The sequence below is a fragment of the Mizuhopecten yessoensis genome, unplaced genomic scaffold (genome assembly GCF_002113885.1).
Source record: "Mizuhopecten yessoensis strain PY_sf001 unplaced genomic scaffold, ASM211388v2 scaffold11023, whole genome shotgun sequence".
Classification (NCBI taxonomy): Eukaryota; Metazoa; Mollusca; class Bivalvia; order Pectinida; family Pectinidae; genus Mizuhopecten; species Mizuhopecten yessoensis.
In genome coordinates, this window is record NW_018408840.1 from 273,772 (window position 1) to 294,831 (window position 21,060).

The following is a 21,060-nucleotide window of genomic DNA, read 5'->3' on the forward strand; positions in this document are numbered from 1 at the left end:
GTAATATTTCAAAAGTATAATAGCGTTATTTACATATTTACCGCAACTTAGAGTTGTTTAAATCTTACATAGACGATTGGCTGGTTAAAATTATTCATAATTATATTGTTCAGTATTTAAAACATTGTGACGAAATTTACGTAATGGATGATGGTGAAATAACCGAACATGGATCACACGAATGGTTGTTGGCCAAGGAGGGACATTACAAAAAGCTGATGGAACAATTCAACTACAACCTAGACGAGACACATGCTGAAGGTAATGTTTTCTTGTTTAAAATCGTTTACGTGAATTCCTCAGTGAAAGCCAAACAGCCTCTTGCTTCTAGGGTGTATAATGTGTAACTGATTCTCTGCAATAGTGTCTTTCTCTTAATGTCATAACTTTCTCTATAGATGCGCCCTCTTACAGTGGCTATGATGACTCAAAGTTAAGTTAGGTGGCCTCGAGTGAGTGCAAAATACAGTTCGTCACTTATATCTTAAATATCTTTTGCTGGAGTTTGTTACAATAAAAACATTCATGCTGTGGCTTTGTTAACAGCTTCAACAAAAGTTACCGTTGCTTACTGAAATCATTGTTTTGGCCAATTAGCCTTGAACATCTCTCTGAACATGTGAATATAGAGATGCTTCGATATAAACAAGATACTCCCAAACTGAAGATAGTTTATAAAGTAATGTTTTTCTATGTATTTTGTTAAATATGTGATATCATACATATATTTAAGAAATTTAGTTTAAAAAGGGGGGCTTTAGATATCTCGTCTATGAATTGATAGAGCGCTTTACGAATTCTGTAAATCACATCTTTGTTATACAAACTTCAAGTTTTAAGAATATATGACAATCGTATACTATAAACTAGCTGTTATGTAAACGGCGCTGCCTGTATAGATATAGATGAAGTAATATATGATATGTAGAATATTGATACTAAGATCCTTATATTACAGAAGGTAAAATTTTCGCCGACAATAATATAGACCAGGAGGAATCTATTGATATATCCAAAATACAACAGCAGAATGATTCTTCAGGAACGGTTGACTATGACCACAACTATGAAAAAGGTTTTTTGAATTGTGTACTGTCTTATCATTCCTTCTTTCCTCCCTTTCTTCCTTCCTACAGTTTGATATCCAATATTACCTTATGAATAACTATCAATGTTTTCCGTTCTCCTTTTGCCTTGTTTAATCGATGCACTGCCGTATCCAACAATGATCCAAGATCGACAGGCTTTATAATAGAAAAAAGCTTATCGTACACCTTTACAATTCAATATTTCATTCGGGTATTTGTAATCAGTGTTATGTTAAATGGGGTTGATAACACGATATATAAATTACACTATGTACCTATTGGTCCTGAACAGTAACGAAATTCAATGTCATTTTAAAGGCTTCATTATGTTGCTGCCATGATAAAAATAGTTGTATATATACCTTGATTTCCATCATGGGTGACAAAGCACTTGTCTATCAATTGACAAACAATCCTATGATATATATGGTGCGGTTCGTAATATCTTTCCATTAGTTTTACAATCTTACTGTATCTCAGTCTCATGGTTCCTCAGTATTATGGGATGGTTGGTATCGAGGTCAAGTTAACAATTTACACTGTGATGTTATGGTATTATGTTATGAAGTGTGTAAGTCTTAAGTCTCAATAACCATAACTAGGACATTTACAAATAGTATACTTCAGACTAATTATGTTCTTCAGGTATGTATTGTAAGTTATTTAAGATATGAACCACAAAGATGGCCTACCAGCAAGCTGTAGGCTAAGTATGCGGGACGATTTTGATTTTCCAATCGTGAACTTTCCCTTCTTTGATAGTGATATCACTGCTTCCCCTACCTATAGTGTTAACATGTCGCAGTTGATTTGGTACTGAAGAGCTTGGTCCGAAAATCATTACTTTCTTGATAGATGTCGACTGCTGACAGACACACGTATAACACAGTATTTGCAAAGATGCAGTTTGATCAAGACTTTGAACACGTAATATGGTCGGCATCAGGATGTCACAGGGAAATGCTATATCTTTGTAAGATGTAAGAGTCGATGTGCTTTTATTGTGCTCATGAGAATGCCTTGTGATTTTGTTGTCACGACCTGAGTTCTAGATGCGAGGACCTGACGTTACTTGGATTCTATTTAGATTTACATGGCGGGTGTCATCGATGAAGCAGAAGACATTTACCCAACTTGAACTCCTAGTCTTCTTCTCATTGTACTCCTCAAAGGTCTACATGTCAATCTTTTCTTTGCTAAAGTTTTGCCATAGTTTTTTCGATTTGGAGTTTAAACGACTGTTTTTTTCTGGCCACCTTTCCCACAAAGCCATCGATCTAAGCAATACTTATTTTATAATAAATATGGTAATATCTTTAAGCATCAGTTTTTGAATGGTACGGCCTTTCCAGGTATTCTGACCGACAGAGAGACATCACAATCTGGCAGCTTAAGTGTAGGTGCATACAGAAGCTATGTTCGAGCAGCCGGAGGCAAGGTAGTGGTAGCTATTGTGGTCCTGCTGTATGTGTGTGCCATTTCTTCGGTTTCATTCAGTGAATGGTGGCTTGGACTTTGGATTCAGCAGAGGGTAGGCTAAAATATTGAATCTGATAAATAGATGAAAACATAGAAGCTACATTTAATCGATCAATATGGTTATTATATCAATATCCATGTCCGGTCTTTTCGATTCCTCGCTTTCAATGGTTGAATATATTCTACTGTAGAACTGTCTTCTACATTTATACTACAACGACATGCATTACTATACTACTGCTGCAGCCTCAACAATCGTTGCCATTGCCAATAACAACATTTACCTGCACCGCCCATACTAACAACAAAATCACCTCCAACGTCACCACTACCCAAACCCTCCCTACAAACAACAAAAACAACACCAACGTCACCACTACCCACACCATCCCTACAACCTACCCCATCACGACCAACACCATCACTACCTACAACGTCCCTACAAACAACAATAACAACACCAACGTCACCATACTCACACCATCCCTACAACCTACACCATCACGACCAACACCATCACTACCTACAACGTCCCTACAAACAACAATAACAACACCAACGTCACCACTACCCACATCATCCTTACAACCTACACCATCACAACCAATAGCACCATTACCTACACCGTCCTTACAACATACACCATCACAACCAACACCACCACTTCCAATACCTCCCCGACAGTCTACACCATCACCGCCAACATCATCATTACCTATACTGTCCCTACAATAAACACTAGCAGGACCATCACCATCAACACAACAGTATATCTACACTGGCCTACAAACAACGCAATCACCATCACCAACAACGTCACCACGACCTACACTGTCCCTACAACCTACACATCACTAACAATACCACCACTACCTACACTGTCCCTACAACCTACACATCACTAACAATCCCACCACTACCTACACTGTCCCTACAACCTACACAACACTAACAACACCCCCACTACCTACACTGTCCCTACAACCTACACATCACTAACAACACCAGCACTACCTACACTGTCCCTACAACCTACACATCACTGTCCCTACAACCTACACCATCACCGCCAACATCATCATAATCTATACTGTCCCTACAATAAACACTAGCAGGACCATCACCATCAACACAAAAACATATCTACACAGGCCTACAAACAACGCAATCCCCATCACCAACAACGTCACCACTACCTACACTGTCCCTACAACCTACCCATCACTAACAACACCACCACTACCTACACTGTCCCTACAGCCTACACATCACTAACAACACCACCACTACCTCTACTGTCCCTACAACCTACACCATCACTAACAACACCACCACTGCCTACACTGTCCCTACAACCTACACATCACTAACAACACCACCACTACCTCTACTGTCCCTACAACCTACACCATCACCGCCAACATCATCATTATCTATACTGTCCCTACAATAAACACTAGCAGGACCATCACCATCAACACAAAAACATATACTACCTACACTGTCCCTACAACCTACCCATCACTAACAACACCACCACTACCTCCACTGTCCCTACAACCTACACCATCACCGCCAACATCATCATAATCTATACTGTCCCTACAATAAACACTAGCAGGACCATCCCCATCAACACAAAAACATATCTACACAGGCCTACAAACAACGCAATCACCATCACCAACAACGTCACCACTACCTACACTGTCCCTACAACCTACACATCACCACCAACACCACCACTACCTACACTGTACCTATAACCTACACACCACCACCAACACCACCATTACCTACACCGTCCCTACAACCTACACCATCACCACTAACAACACCACCACTACCTACACTGTCCCTACAACCTATACATCACTAACAACATCACCACTACTTACACTGTCCCTACAACCTACACATCACTAACAACACCACCACTACCTACACTGTCCCTACAACCTACACATCACTAACAACACCACCACTACCTACACTGTCCCTACAACCTACACATCACTAACAACACCACCACTACCTACACTGTCCCTACAACCTACACATCACTAACAACACCACCACTACCTACACTGTCCCTACAACCTACACATCACTAACAACACCACCACTACCTACACTGTCCCTACAACCTACACATCACTAACAACACCACCACTACCTACACTGTCCCTACAACCTACACATCACTAACAACACCACCACTACCTACACTGTCCCTACAACCTACACATCACTAACAACACCACCACTACCTACACTGTCCCTACAACCTACACATCACTAACAACACCACCACTACCTACACTGTCCCTACAACCTACACATCACTAACAACACCACCACTACCTACACTGTCCCTACAACCTACACATCACTAACAACACCACCACTACCTACACTGTCCCTACAACCTACACATCACTAACAACACCACCACTACCTACACTGTCCCTACAACCTACACATCACTAACAACACCACCACTACCTACACTGTCCCTACAACCTACACATCACTAACAACACCACCACTACCTACACTGTCCCTACAACCTACACATCACTAACAACACCACCACTACCTACACTGTCCCTACAACCTACACATCACTAACAACACCACCACTACCTACACTGTCCCTACAACCTACACATCACTAACAACACCACCACTACCTACACTGTCCCTACAACCTACACATCACTAACAACACCACCACTACCTACACTGTCCCTACAACCTACACATCACTAACAACACCACCACTACCTACACTGTCCCTACAACCTACACATCACTAACAACACCACCACTACCTACACTGTCCCTACAACCTACACATCACTAACAACACCACCACTACCTACACTGTCCCTACAACCTACACATCACTAACAACACCACCACTACCTACACTGTCCCTACAACCTACACATCACTAACAACACCACCACTACCTACACTGTCCCTACAACCTACACATCACTAACAACACCACCACTACCTACACTGTCCCTACAACCTACACATCACTAACAACACCACCACTACCTACACTGTCCCTACAACCTACACATCACTAACAACACCACCACTACCTACACTGTCCCTACAACCTACACATCACTAACAACACCACCACTACCTACACTGTCCCTACAACCTACACATCACTAACAACACCACCACTACCTACACTGTCCCTACAACCTACACATCACTAACAACACCACCACTACCTACACTGTCCCTACAACCTACACATCACTAACAACACCACCACTACCTACACTGTCCCTACAACCTACACATCACTAACAACACCACCACTACCTACACTGTCCCTACAACCTACACATCACTAACAACACCACCACTACCTACACTGTCCCTACAACCTACACATCACTAACAACACCACCACTACCTACACTGTCCCTACAACCTACACATCACTAACAACACCACCACTACCTACACTGTCCCTACAACCTACACATCACTAACAACACCACCACTACCTACACTGTCCCTACAACCTACACATCACTAACAACACCACCACTACCTACACTGTCCCTACAACCTACACATCACTAACAACACCACCACTACCTACACTGTCCCTACAACCTACACATCACTAACAACACCACCACTACCTACACTGTCCCTACAACCTACACATCACTAACAACACCACCACTACCTACACTGTCCCTACAACCTACACATCACTAACAACACCACCACTACCTACACTGTCCCTACAACCTACACATCACTAACAACACCACCACTACCTACACTGTCCCTACAACCTACACATCACTAACAACACCACCACTACCTACACTGTCCCTACAACCTACACATCACTAACAACACCACCACTACCTACACTGTCCCTACAACCTACACATCACTAACAACACCACCACTACCTACACTGTCCCTACAACCTACACATCACTAACAACACCACCACTACCTACACTGTCCCTACAACCTACACATCACTAACAACACCACCACTACCTACACTGTCCCTACAACCTACACATCACTAACAACACCACCACTACCTACACTGTCCCTACAACCTACACATCACTAACAACACCACCACTACCTACACTGTCCCTACAACCTACACATCACTAACAACACCACCACTACCTACACTGTCCCTACAACCTACACATCACTAACAACACCACCACTACCTACACTGTCCCTACAACCTACACATCACTAACAACACCACCACTACCTACACTGTCCCTACAACCTACACATCACTAACAACACCACCACTACCTACACTGTCCCTACAACCTACACATCACTAACAACACCACCACTACCTATACTGTCCCTACAACCTACACCATCACCGCCAACATCATCATTACCTATACTGTCTCTACAATAAACACTAGCAGGACCATCACCATCAACACAAAAACATATCTACACAGGCCTACAAACAACGCAATCACCATCACCAACAACGTCACCACTACCTACACTGTCCCTACAACCTACACATCACTAACAACACCACCACTGCCTACACTGTCCCTACAACCTACACATCACCACCAACACCACCACTACCTACACCGTCCCTACAACCTACACCATCACCACTAACATTACCACTACCAATAACGTCCCTACAATCAACACCCGCACTAACAACACAACCACTACGTACGTGGACCCTACAACTACTACCATCTTTACCAACACCAGCCCTACCGCCAACATCATCATCATCAACATCACCACTTCCTACTACACCTATGCAACGTTCACCATCACCACCAATGTCATTATTGCCTACAGCGCCCCTACAACAAGCACCATCACCACCAACACCATTATTGCCTTCAGCGCCCCTACAACAAACACCATCATCACCAACGCCATTATTGCCTACAGGGCCCTACAACATACACCATCACCAACAACGCCATTATTGCCTACAGCACCCCTACACTAAACACCATCACAAACAACGCCATTATTGCCTACAGCGCCTCTACAACAAACACAATCACCATATTTAACAATATCATTCAAATGTACAAAATTTGGTGTTTATTGGTTAGTTTGCAGATTTTATCGATAGTTATTGTTGCACTAGTCACTCTGTATTTGCAGACTACCACAGATCAGATAGCACTCCTTTCTGACTCCAACGCTACAAACATGATATGGTCAATTAATGAGAGTACCACCATGTCAACAGTACAGGCAACAAATACGACGTCCTCCTCGGAGTTGGAAGAGGAACTAGAGGAAACGGATTGGTATTTGATTGTTTATATGTTTACAACTCTAGTGATAGCGGGACTGGCTGTACTGAAAGGAGTAATATCAGGCGCAGTAAGTAATTCCTTCTTATAAATGGATATGAGGAGATCTTCTCATAATCAAATTTAAAGAGTATGAAAACTGTATAATTCAAAACACAATTTGTCTTGTCCTGTTGGCTGATGACGGCACAAGTGTTAGCAATATTCGTTTAATTTGATCACTTTGTATACAGTACTTTCGAATACACAACCTATGTAAATCAATATTTTGAATTAACTATGCTATATGTAGCAACTGTATGCCCATTAAAAGGCGTACCTGAGTAAAGATGACCAACCATGATCAGATATAGCATACATGCCTGATGAAATAGCATTTATTGGGATGAGATGAAAAATCCGCAAAATAACATTTCGTTTCAAGGAGGACAAATACATGTATATTACAAAATACAAAAAAAATAATTTTGCACCGTTGCACGATATCGCTTATTCAGAAAACGACATGTAAAGGCATATTATTTATATGTAACAATTTCACTGAATTCAGAAATATTTCAATATTGCGAGAAATATTTCTGTTTTTTAGAAACAAAGTGTCATTCAATTTCTGCACAGTTGAATTCCCGTTTCGATATACACGAGTGGCCTCAATTGAATATACCACAATTCGTAAATAATGATTTTGACATCAAATCGACAAATGTTTGCAGAAACCTTAGTAATAATGATAAAGCAAATCATCTAACGGATACTTTCTAAATAAGCTTACATCGTGCTTAAACTACGAAAGCAACTTAATTATTCTAAACCCTAAACGGTAAACTTATGCGATGTACGATTATAAACAAAATGAAACCATTTCATTTATTTATCATTCGATATATAACGCAGGTGTTGATAAAGGCTACAGTAACCCTACACAACAATGCCGTAGGGAGAGTGATGAGTGCTCCTATGCAGTTCTTTGACGCAAATCCACCGGGCCGACTCCTTAATCGATTCTCGCGAGATGTAGAGGATGGTAAGTGTATTTATCAGATTCTCGGGAGATGTAGGAGATGGTAAGCGCGAGATGTAGAGGATTGTAAGTGTATTTATCAGCTTCTCGCGAGATGTAGAGGATGGTAAGCGCGAGATTTAGAGGATGGTAAGTGTATTTATCAGATTCTCGCGAGATGTCGAGGATGGTAAGTGTATTTATCAGATTCTCGCGAGATGTAGAGGATGGTAAGTGTATCTATCAGATTTGAAGCGAGTTTGATATTTGAATTGATAGGTTAATTCCTGGACGCAGGTACTAATTTTACTTGAAATATATGTCAGGAAGCAGGTAGGAAAGAGACGGTCATAGCTTAAATGAAGTTATTCACTATATATAAAATCTTCCATTATCCATAGATATATATACAAAATCGTGTTTTCTTACATTCAATTTTGTTAATGAGACTATAGCAATAATCCTTCAAATAAAGTCCTTAAGTTTACAAAGGACGTCAACAGAAAAATGAAATATGATTTCATTGGATTCGACTTAAATTTACATGGGGGTGCTGTCGAAAAAGCAGAAGACGCTTACCTGTCATGAACGCCTGGTCTTGTTCTCCTTGTACTTTTCGAGAGTATCTGTGTTAATCGTCCCTTTGTTCATATTTCACCATTGTTTTGTTAATTTTGAGTTCGAATTTTGGTTTTGCCACTTTGCTTAATCTATTCTCTTGCTGGATTTTTTTTTTTATAAAATAATAATAATACAAGTCAATATTCTATTTATTTTATTTAAAATGAAGGTCGTTATTACCTGGGTAGGTTTTTGTCTCCGTGCTTGTTATTCTTATAACTTGTTCTGGTAAATCTTTTGTTATCAAATAGTCTGTTAAATCTTGGTTACGAAGTCCCGAGGCTTACTTCCAAATATCTGGTTAAAAATAGTTGCTCCGAAACTCTTAATCATATACAAGCTAGTCTTTGTTACAAAGTCTGAATCGTAATCACCACAACAAGACGTAAGAATATTATATATTCATTTCAATAAAATCCCTTTGTTTGACCATTTATTTGTGGTTTGGTTTGTTTGTGTTTTACGTCCTACCATTTATTTGTGGTTTGGTTTGTTTGTGTTTTACGTCCTACCATTTACATTTGTGGTGCAGTGCTTCAAGATAACAGTACCAACATAAAATGTTTGCATGATTCAATGAAGGCAAGTGTGTAGTAATATTAACAGTACAACATGTACCTTTTCAACAGAACAGAATAATTCACTGTCCTATACACTGGCGTCCGTTGCTATTGGCGAAGCAGGTGAAATCGTCCCGGCTCGTCGGCCAGTTCCCTCATTGACAGTAATACACGCCAAATGCTCAAACGATGAGCTTGTTTTGTTAACACAGTCGATCGACACAAGAATTCACACAACAACATCTTTTAAATCGTCATCTGGTTTCGTAGGAAACTCCACATTTCCCGAATGCACTTTCTATCTCATTAAAAGTCCAACCGCTTCGTGGCCTGATGAGCGTACCGCTGCACAAGCGTTTAACGGTCAGCTATCTCCGCGAACACGGAATACATTTCTGATGTTTTGCAACTAAAATATTTTTCAGTGTATTTCGTTTTAAATTAAGATCTATTGTCAATTTTTAAGATAATCAATGCTTATTAAATATGCTGGTATTATGAATTAAATTATTAAAAGATATTCAAAGTGAAACTATTTGTTTATTGCTCAACTGTGTATTTCGTCACAGTTGACAACGCATCATCTTTCCCGCGAAAAAGGCTGTTCAATCAATATTGTTTTCATAACGATGTTTTGCTTTTTAACGTGAAAAAAAGACTATTATTTTTAATTTAAAATAATAAAAGTGGATTTAATACAATGTAAATATAAGGTCCGAAATGCATCTTTTAAATATTTATGAGAGTACGCAGCACAGTTCCGTTCAAACATATTCCATGATGCGCGTTTCCTAAGAAACCAGATGACGATTTAGCTATGTTTATTTAAGGACATGTAAGGTTGGGGTGGTGGAGAAAATTCGGAGTTCCCGGAGGAAAACCACCAACCTTCACGTGGCCTCGAACCCGCGACCCACAGATGCAGGGCTACTGGTAGCAGAATATCACATGCCTTATATAAACCTTTTTTTTAAAATGTTTTTTTACAATTTATGCTAGTCACTCTTGTTGGCCCAGAAGTTAGTGCGCCTTGGACTTACTGTGGTGGAAAACCAGAGTACCTTGAGAAAACTCACGTGGTCGGGCATACCTTTTTCACGTCCGATCGGATAATCGAACCCCGGCAACTTGGTGAAAGGCAAGTGTGTTATCCACTGCGCCACCCGACGACCCAGATGCCAGATGCCGTAGCCACATGGCCACCGCGGCCCCCATATAAAAGAGAATAATTAGATAGCATAGTGAAGTGTAATAGGGACAAGTATCAAACCTAATATTGACCCTTTTCTTTTCTATTGCAGTTGATGTGTTCCTCCCTAATCTGATTGATAATCTACTCCAGGTCACGGTCCTGATAATAGCATCTATTGTCAGCGCATCCTACAATTTCCCCTTCCTCCTTATCGCAGTTGTTCCCGTTGGATTCTACTGTTATATTATTAAAACCATGGCAGCCGTGTCAGTCCTAAATATCAAACGACTTGAGAATGTCGTAAGGTCCCCACTTATTAGTCATGTGACCACATCATGTAATGGACTTAGTACCATTGTTTCCTACTCGCAAGAAAACAACTTCGTGAATGGGTAAGTTCCGGCACGAAATCTGCTTAAAACGTTCTATCACTTGAAGAGAACGGCAACCTCATCTAATACCGTTTTGAGACTTCAATCAATTTCCCCTTATCATCGAAACAAATTTAACATCAAAGTATATGAGATTGAAATATGATACATAGTTTGATATTATAATATTCTTATGCAATAATAAAATATATATATAAAATAAGATAAACACAATATTAATAAATAATTAGATTTTTCTTCATTTAAGATCCCAAGAATACTCGGACAAGACTTCAATGGGACTCTTTCTTTTTGAATCTTGCATCAAGTGGATGGGCCTCAGATTGGACTTCGGCGGATCTGTACTGACAATAGTTATAACTATCATTGTACTCTTTACTAAGGGAACCATATCTCCTGCTTTGGCCGCTCTGTCACTCACCATGTCCCTCAATGTAAGTTTCACTGTCACACACCGTGTCCATCAATGTAAGTTTAACTGTCACTCATCATGTCCTTCAATATAAGTTTCTCCCTCCATGCCCCTCAGTGTAAGTTTCTCTCTCACTCACCATGTCCCTCAATATAAGTTTGTTCTCACTTGCCATGTCCCTCAATATAAGTTTAACTGTCACTCATCATGTCCTTCAAGATAAGTTTCTCCCTCACTCACCATGTCCCTTAATGTAAGTTTCTCTCTCACTCACCATGTCCCTCAATATAAGTTTCTCCCTCGCTCACCATGCCCCTCAGTGTAAGTTTCTCTCTCACTCCCCATGTCCCTCAATGTAAGTTTCTCACTCACTCACCATGTCCCTTAATGTAAGTTTCTCTCTCACTCACCATGTCCCTCAATATAAGTTTCTCCCTCACTCACCATGTCCATCAATGTAAGTTTCTTCCTCACTCATCATGTCCTTCAATATAAGTTTCTCCCTCGCTCACCATGTCCCTCAGTGTAAGTTTCTCTCTCACTCACCATGCCCCTCAGTGTAAGTTTCTCTCTCACTCACCATGTCCCTCAATGTAAGTTTCTCACTCACTCACCATGTCCCTTAATGTAAGTTTCTCTCTCACTCACCATGTCCCTCAATGTAAGTTTCTCTCTCACTCACCATGTCCCTCAATGTAAGTTTTTCTCTAACTCAACATGTCCCTCAATGTAAGTTTCTCACTCACTCACCATGTCCCTCAGTGTAAGTTTTTCTCTAACTCAACATGTCCCTCAATGTAAGTTTCTCACTCACTCACCATGTCCCTTAATGTAAGTTTCTCACTCACTCACCATGTCCCTTAATGTAAGTTTCACTGTCACTCACCATGTCCCTCACTGTGAGGATCTCTCTCACTCACCATGTCCCTCAATGTAAGTTTCTCTCTCAATCACCATGTCCCTCAATGTAAGTTTCTCACTCCCTCACCATGTCCCTCAATGTAAGGATCTCACTCACTCACCATGTCCCTCAATGTAAGTTTCACTGTCACTCACCATGTCCCTCAATGTAAGTTTCACTGTCACTCACCATGTCCCTCAATGTAAGGATCTCACTCACTCACCATGTCCCTCAGTGTAAGTTTCTCTCTCACTCACCATGTCCCTCAGTGTAAGTTTATCCCTCACTCACCATGTCCCTCAATATTAGTTTCTCACTCACTCACCATGTCCATCAATGTAAGTTACACTGACACTCACCATGTCAATCAATATAAGTATCTCACTCACTCACCATGTCCCTCATTGTTAGTTTCTTCCTCACTCACCATGTCAATCAATAAAAGTTTCTCACCTCTCATAATGTCCCTCAGTGTAAGTTTAAGTGTTACTCATCATGTTCCTCAGTGTAAGTTTTTTCTCTCACTCAACATGTCCATCATTACAAATGTCTCTCTCACTCCCATGTCACTCAATGTAAGTTTCTCTCTCACCCACCATGTCCATCAAAGTAAGTTTCTCACTCACCCAACATGTCAATCAATATAAATTGCTCACTCACTCTCCATGACAATCAATATAAGTTTTCCGTCTATCACCATGTCAACGAATATAAGTTTCTCACTCACTCACCATGTTCCCCAGTGTTAGTTTCTCGATCACTCACCATGTCAATCAATATAAATTGCTCACTCACTCATTATGTTCCTCAATGTAAGATTCTCTCTCACCCACCATGTCCATCAATGTAAGTTTCTACCTCACTCACCATGTCAATCAATATAAATTCCTAATTTACTCACCATATTCCTCAGATTTGGTTTCTCCCTCACTTACCATGTTAAATAATATAAGTTTCTCTCTCACTATTAATGTCCCTCAGTGTAAGTTTCTCTGTCACTCACCATGTCCCTCAATGTAAGTCTCTCACTCACTCACCATGTCCCTTAATGTAAGTGTCACTGTCACTAACCATGTCCCTCAATGTAAGGATCTCACTCACTCACCATGTCGCTTAATATAGGTTTCTCACTCACTCACCATGTCCCTCAATGTAAGGTTCTTACTCACTCACCATGTCCCTCAATATAAGTTTCTCACTCCCTCAACATGTCCCTTAATGTAAGTTTCACTGTCACTAACCATGTCCCTCAAAGTAAGTTTCTCACTCATTCAACATGTCCCTTAATGTAAGTTTCACTGTCACTCACAATGTCCCTCAAAGTAAGTTTCTCACTCATTCAACATGTCCCTTAATGTAAGTTTCACTGTCACTAACCATGTCCCTCAATGTAAGGATCTCACTCACTCACCATGTCCTAAGTTTCTCTCTCAATCACCATGTCCCTCAATGTAAGTTTCTCAACTCACTCACCATGTCCCTCAATGTAAGGATCTAACTCACTCACCATGTCCCTTAATATAGGTTTCTCCCTCACTCACCATGTCCCTCAGTGTAAGTTTCTCTGTCACTCACCATGTCCCTAAATGTAAGTTTCTCACTCACTCACCATGTCCCTAAATAGAAGTTTCTCCCTCACTCACCATGTCCATCAATGTAAGTTTCTCGCTCACTCACCATGTCCCTCAGTGTACGTTTCTCTCTCACTCACCGTGTCCCTCAATGTAAGTTTCTCACTCACTCACCATGTGATTCTCTCTCACCCACCATGTCCATCAATGTAAGTTTCTACCTCACTCACCATGTCAATCAATATAAATTCCTAATTTACTCACCATATTCCTCAGATTTGGTTTCTCCCTCACTTACCATGTTAAATAATATAAGTTTCTCTCTCACTATTAATGTCCCTCAGTGTAAGTTTCTCTGTCACTCACATGTCCCTCAATGTAAGTTTCTCACTCACTCACCATGTGATTCTCTCTCACCCACCATGTCCATCAATGTAAGTTTCTACCTCACTCACCATGTCAATCAATATAAATTCCTAATTTTCTCACCATATTCCTCAGATTTGTTTTCTCCCTCACTTACCATGTTAAATAATATAAGTTTCTCTCTCGCTATTAATGTCCCTCAGTGTAAGTTTCTCTGTCACCCACCATGTCCCTCTATGTAAGTTTCTCACTCACCATGTCCCTTAATGTAAGTTTCACTGTCACTAACCATGTCCCTGAATGTAAGGATCTCACTCACTCACCATGTCCCTCAGTGTAAGTTTCTCTGTCACTCACCATGTCCCTCAATGTAAGTCTCTCACTCACTCACCATGTCCCTTAATGTAAGGTTCACTGTCACTCACCATGTCCCTCAATGTAAGGATCTAACTCACTCACCATGTCCCTTAATATAGGTTTCTCACTCACTCACCATGTCCCTCAGTGTAAGTTTCTCTGTCACTCACCATGTCCCTAAATGTAAGTTTCTCACTCACTCACCATGTCCCTTAATGTAAGTTTCACTGTCACTCACCATGTCCCTCAAGGTAAGGATCTCACTCACTCACCATGTCCCTCAATGTAAGGATCTCACTCACTCACCATGTCCCTTAATATAGGTTTCTCACTCACTCACCATGTCCCTCAGTGTAAGTTTCTCTGTCACTCACCATGTCCCTCAATGTAAGGATCTAACTCACTCACCATGTCCCTTAATATAGGTTTCTCACTCACTCACCATGTCCCTCAATGTAAGTTTCACTGTCACTCACCATGTCCATCAATGTAAGGATCTCACTCACTCACCATGTCCCTCAATATGAGTTTCTCCCTCACTCACCATGTCCATCAATGTAAGTTTTTCACTCACTCACCATGTTCCTCAATGTAAGGTTCTCCCTCACCATGTCCCTCAATGAAAGGTTCTCGGTCACTCACCATATCCCTTAATGTAAGTTTCACTGTCACACACCATGTCCCTCAATGTAAGGATCTCTCTCACTCACCATGTCCCTCAATGTAAGTTTCTCTCTCCCTCACCATGTCCCTCAATGTAAGATTCACTGTCACTCACCATGTCCCTCAATGTAAGGATCTCACTCACTCACCATTTCCCTCAATATAAGTTTCTCCCTCACTCACCATGTCCCTCAGTGTAAGTTTCTCTGTCACTGACCATGTCCCTCAATGTAAGTTTCTCACTCACTCACCATGTCCCTTAATGAAAGTGTCACTGTCACTAACCTTGTCCCTCAATGTAAGGATCTCACTCACTCACCATGTCCCTCAATATAAGTTTCTCCCTCACTCACCATGTCCCTCAATGTAAGTTTCTCTGTCACTCACCATGTCCCTCAATGTAAGTTTCTCACTCATTCAACATGTCCCTTAATGTAAGATTCACTGTCACTGACCATGTCCCTCAATGTAGGTTTCACTGTCACTCACCATGTCCCTCAATGTAATGATCTCACTCACTCACCATGTCCCTCAATGTAAGGATCTCTCTCACTCACCATGTCCCTCAATCTAAGTTTCTCTCTCAATCACCATGTCCCTCAATGTAAGTTTCTCTCTCACTCACCATGTCCCTCAATGTAAGTTTCTCTCTCAATCACCATGTCCCTCAATGTAAGTTTCTCACTCACTCACCATGTCCCTCAATGTAAGTTTCTCACTCACTCACCATGTCCCTCAATGTAAGGTTCTCACTCACTCACCATGTCCCTCAATGTAAGTTTCTCACTCACTCACCATGTCCCTCAATGTAAGGTTCTCACTCACTCACCATGTCCCTCAATGTAAGGTTCTCACTCACTCACCATGTCCCTTAATGTAAGTTTCACCGTCACTCACCATGTCCCTCAATGTAAGTTTCTCACTCACTCACCATGTCCCTTAATGTAAGTTTCTCACTCACTCACCATGTCCCTCAATGTAAGTTTCTCACTCACTCACCATGTCCCTCAATGTAAGTTTCTCACTCACTCACCATGTCCCTCAATGTAAGTTTCTCACTCACTCACCATGTCCCTCAATGTAAGTTTCTCACTCACTCACCATGTCCCTCAATGTAAGTTTCTCACTCACTCACCATGTCCCTCAATGTAAGTTTCTCACTCACTCACCATGTCCCTCAATGTAAGTTTCTCACTCACTCACCATGTCCCTCAATGTAAGTTTCTCACTCACTCACCATGTCCCTCAATGTAAGTTTCTCACTCACTCACCATGTCCCTCAATGTAAGTTTCTCACTCACTCACCATGTCCCTCAATGTAAGTTTCTCACTCACTCACCATGTCCCTCAATGTAAGTTTCTCACTCACTCACCATGTCCCTCAATGTAAGTTTCTCACTCACTCACCATGTCCCTCAATGTAAGTTTCTCACTCACTCACCATGTCCCTCAATGTAAGTTTCTCACTCACTCACCATGTCCCTCAATGTAAGTTTCTCACTCACTCACCATGTCCCTCAATGTAAGTTTCTCACTCACTCACCATGTCCCTCAATGTAAGTTTCACTGTCACTCACCATGTCCCTCAATGTAAGGATCTCACTCACTCACCATGTCCCTCAATATAAGTTTCTCCCTCACTCACCATGTCCCTCAGTGTAAGTTTCTCTGTCACTCACCATGTCCCTCAATGTAAGTTTCACTGTCACTCACCATGTCCCTCAATGTAAGGATCTCACTCACTCACCATGTCCCTCAATATAAGTTTCTCCCTCACTCACCATGTCCCTCAGTGTAAGTTTCTCTGTCACTCACCATGTCCCTCAATGTAAGTTTCACTGTCACTCACCATGTCCCTCAATGTAAGGATCTCACTCACTCACCATGTCCCTCAATATAAGTTTCTCCCTCACTCACCATGTCCCTCAGTGTAAGTTTCTCTGTCACTCACCATGTCCCTCAATGTAAGTTTCACTGTCACTCACCATGTCCCTCAATGTAAGGATCTCACTCACTCACCATGTCCCTCAATATAAGTTTCTCCCTCACTCACCATGTCCCTCAGTGTAAGTTTCTCTGTCACTCACCATGTCCCTCAATGTAAGTTTCACTGTCACTCACCATGTCCCTCAATGTAAGGATCTCACTCACTCACCATGTCCCTCAATATAAGTTTCTCCCTCACTCACCATGTCCCTCAGTGTAAGTTTCTCTGTCACTCACCATGTCCCTCAATGTAAGTTTCACTGTCACTCACCATGTCCCTCAATGTAAGGATCTCACTCACTCACCATGTCCCTCAATATAAGTTTCTCCCTCACTCACCATGTCCCTCAGTGTAAGTTTCTCTGTCACTCACCATGTCCCTCAATGTAAGTTTCACTGTCACTCACCATGTCCCTCAATGTAAGGATCTCACTCACTCACCATGTCCCTCAATATAAGTTTCTCCCTCACTCACCATGTCCCTCAGTGTAAGTTTCTCTGTCACTCACCATGTCCCTCAATGTAAGTTTCACTGTCACTCACCATGTCCCTCAATGTAAGGATCTCACTCACTCACCATGTCCCTCAATATAAGTTTCTCCCTCACTCACCATGTCCCTCAGTGTAAGTTTCTCTGTCACTCACCATGTCCCTCAATGTAAGTTTCACTGTCACTCACCATGTCCCTCAATGTAAGGATCTCACTCACTCACCATGTCCCTCAATATAAGTTTCTCCCTCACTCACCATGTCCCTCAGTGTAAGTTTCTCTGTCACTCACCATGTCCCTCAATGTAAGTTTCACTGTCACTAACCATGTCCCTCAATGTAAGGATCTCACTCACTCACCATGTCCCTCAATATAAGTTTCTCCCTCACTCACCATGTCCCTCAGTGTAAGTTTCTCTGTCACTCACCATGTCCCTCAATGTAAGTTTCACTGTCACTAACCATGTCCCTCAATGTAAGGATCTCACTCACTCACCATGTCCCTCAATATAAGTTTCTCCCTCACTCACCATGTCCCTCAGTGTAAGTTTCTCTGTCACTCACCATGTCCCTCAATGTAAGTTTCACTGTCACTAACCATGTCCCTCAATGTAAGGATCTCACTCACTCACCATGTCCCTCAATATAAGTTTCTCCCTCACTCACCATGTCCCTCAGTGTAAGTTTCTCTGTCACTCACCATGTCCCTCAATGTAAGTTTCACTGTCACTAACCATGTCCCTCAATGTAAGGATCTCACTCACTCACCATGTCCCTCAATATAAGTTTCTCCCTCACTCACCATGTCCCTCAGTGTAAGTTTCTCTGTCACTCACCATGTCCCTCAATGTAAGTTTCACTGTCACTCACCATGTCCCTCAATGTAAGGATCTCACTCATTCACCATATCCCTTAATATAAGTTTCTCCCTCACTCACCATGTCCCTCAATGTAAGTTTCACTGTCACTAACCATGGCCCTAAATGTAAGGATCTCACTCACTCACCATGTCCCTCAATATAAGTTTCTCCCTCACTCTCCATGTCCCCCAGTGTAAGTCTCTCTGTCATTCACCCTGTCCCTCAATGTAAGTTTCTCCCTCACTCACCATGTCCCTTTATGTAAGTTTCTCTGTCACTCACCATGTCCCTCAATGTAAGTTTCTCCCTCACTCACCATGTCCCTCAGTGTAAGTTTCTCTGTCATTCACCCTGTCCCTCAATGTAAGTTTCTCACTCACTCACCATGTCCCTTTATGTAAGTTTCACTGTCACTCACCATGTCCCTCAATGTAAGTTTCACTGTCACTCACAACGTCCCTCAATGTAAGGATCTCACTCACTCACCATGTTCCTCAAGGTAAGTTTCACTGTCACTCACCATGTCCCTCAAGGTAAGGATCTCACTCACTCACCATGTCCCTCAAGGTAAGTTTCACTGTCACTCACCATGTCCCTCAATCTAAGTTTCACTGTCACTCACCATGTCCCTCAATGTAAGTTTCACTGTCCCTCACCATGTCCCTCAATGTAAGTTTCACTGTTACTCACCATGTCCCTCAATGTAAGGATCTCGCTCACTCACCATGTCCCTCAATATAAGTTTCTCCCTCACTCACCATGTCCCTCAATGTAAGTTTCACTGTCACTCACCATGTCAATCAATGTAAGTTTCTCACTCACTCACCATGTCCATCAATGTAAAGTTCTCTCTCATCAACCATGTCCATCAATGTAAGTTTTTCCCTTACTTACCATATCCCTCTGTGTCAGTTACACTGTCATTCACTATGTCCACAAGATAAGTAACACTGTCACCTTCCATGTCTCTCAATGTAAGTTTAACTGTTACTCACCATGTCCATTAATGTAAAGTTCTCTCTCATCCACCATGTCCATCAATGTTAATTTCTCTCTCACTTGCCATGTCCCTCAATGTAAGTTTAACTGTTACTTATCATGTCCTTCAATATAAGTTTCTCCCTCACTCACCATGTCCCTCAGTGTAAGTTTCTCACTCTCTCATCCACCATGTCCATCAATGTAAAGTTCTCTCTCATCCACCATGTCCATCAATGTAAAGTTCTCTCTCATCCACCATGTCCATCAATGTTAATTTCTCTCTCACTCGCCATGTCCCTCAATGTAAGTTTAACTGTTACTTATCATTTCCTTCAATATAAGTTTCTCCCTCACTCACCATGTCCCTCAGTGTAAGTTTCTCACTCTCTCATCCACCATGTCCATCAATGTAAAGTTCTCTCTCATCCACCATGTCCATCAATGTTAATTTCTCTCTCACTTGCCATGTCCTTCAATATAAGTTTAACTGTTACTCATCATGTCCTTCAATATAAGTTTCTCCCTCACTCACCATGTCCTCAGTGTAAGTTTCTCTCTCACTCACCATGTCCCTCAGTGTAAGTTTATCCCTCACTCACCATGTCCCTCAGTATAAATTTCTCTCTCACTTACCATGTCAATCAATATAAGTATCTCACTCACTCACCATGTCCCTCATTGTTAGTTTCTTCCTCACTCACCATGTCAATCAATAAAAGTTTCTCACTCCCTCATAATGTCCCTCAGTGTAAGTTTAAGTGTTACTCATCATTTCCCTCAGTGTAAGTTAAAATGTTACT

General features: G+C 41.4%; 1 protein-coding gene across 1 annotated transcript in view; it reads left to right on the forward strand.

Annotated features, from left to right (window-relative positions):
• Nucleotides 1–21,060, forward strand: part of LOC110464701 (multidrug resistance-associated protein 5-like) — a 42,825-nt gene that overhangs the window by 10,065 nt on the left and 11,700 nt on the right. Inside the window, exons 13-20 of the mRNA XM_021520051.1 lie at nt 114–261; nt 959–1,075; nt 2,441–2,552; nt 7,344–7,533; nt 7,755–7,979; nt 8,804–8,933; nt 11,392–11,674; nt 11,922–12,108. Coding sequence (XP_021375726.1) covers nt 114–261; nt 959–1,075; nt 2,441–2,552; nt 7,344–7,533; nt 7,755–7,979; nt 8,804–8,933; nt 11,392–11,674; nt 11,922–12,108 — 1,392 coding nt within the window. The remainder of the gene's footprint in view (nt 1–113; nt 262–958; nt 1,076–2,440; nt 2,553–7,343; nt 7,534–7,754; nt 7,980–8,803; nt 8,934–11,391; nt 11,675–11,921; nt 12,109–21,060) is intronic.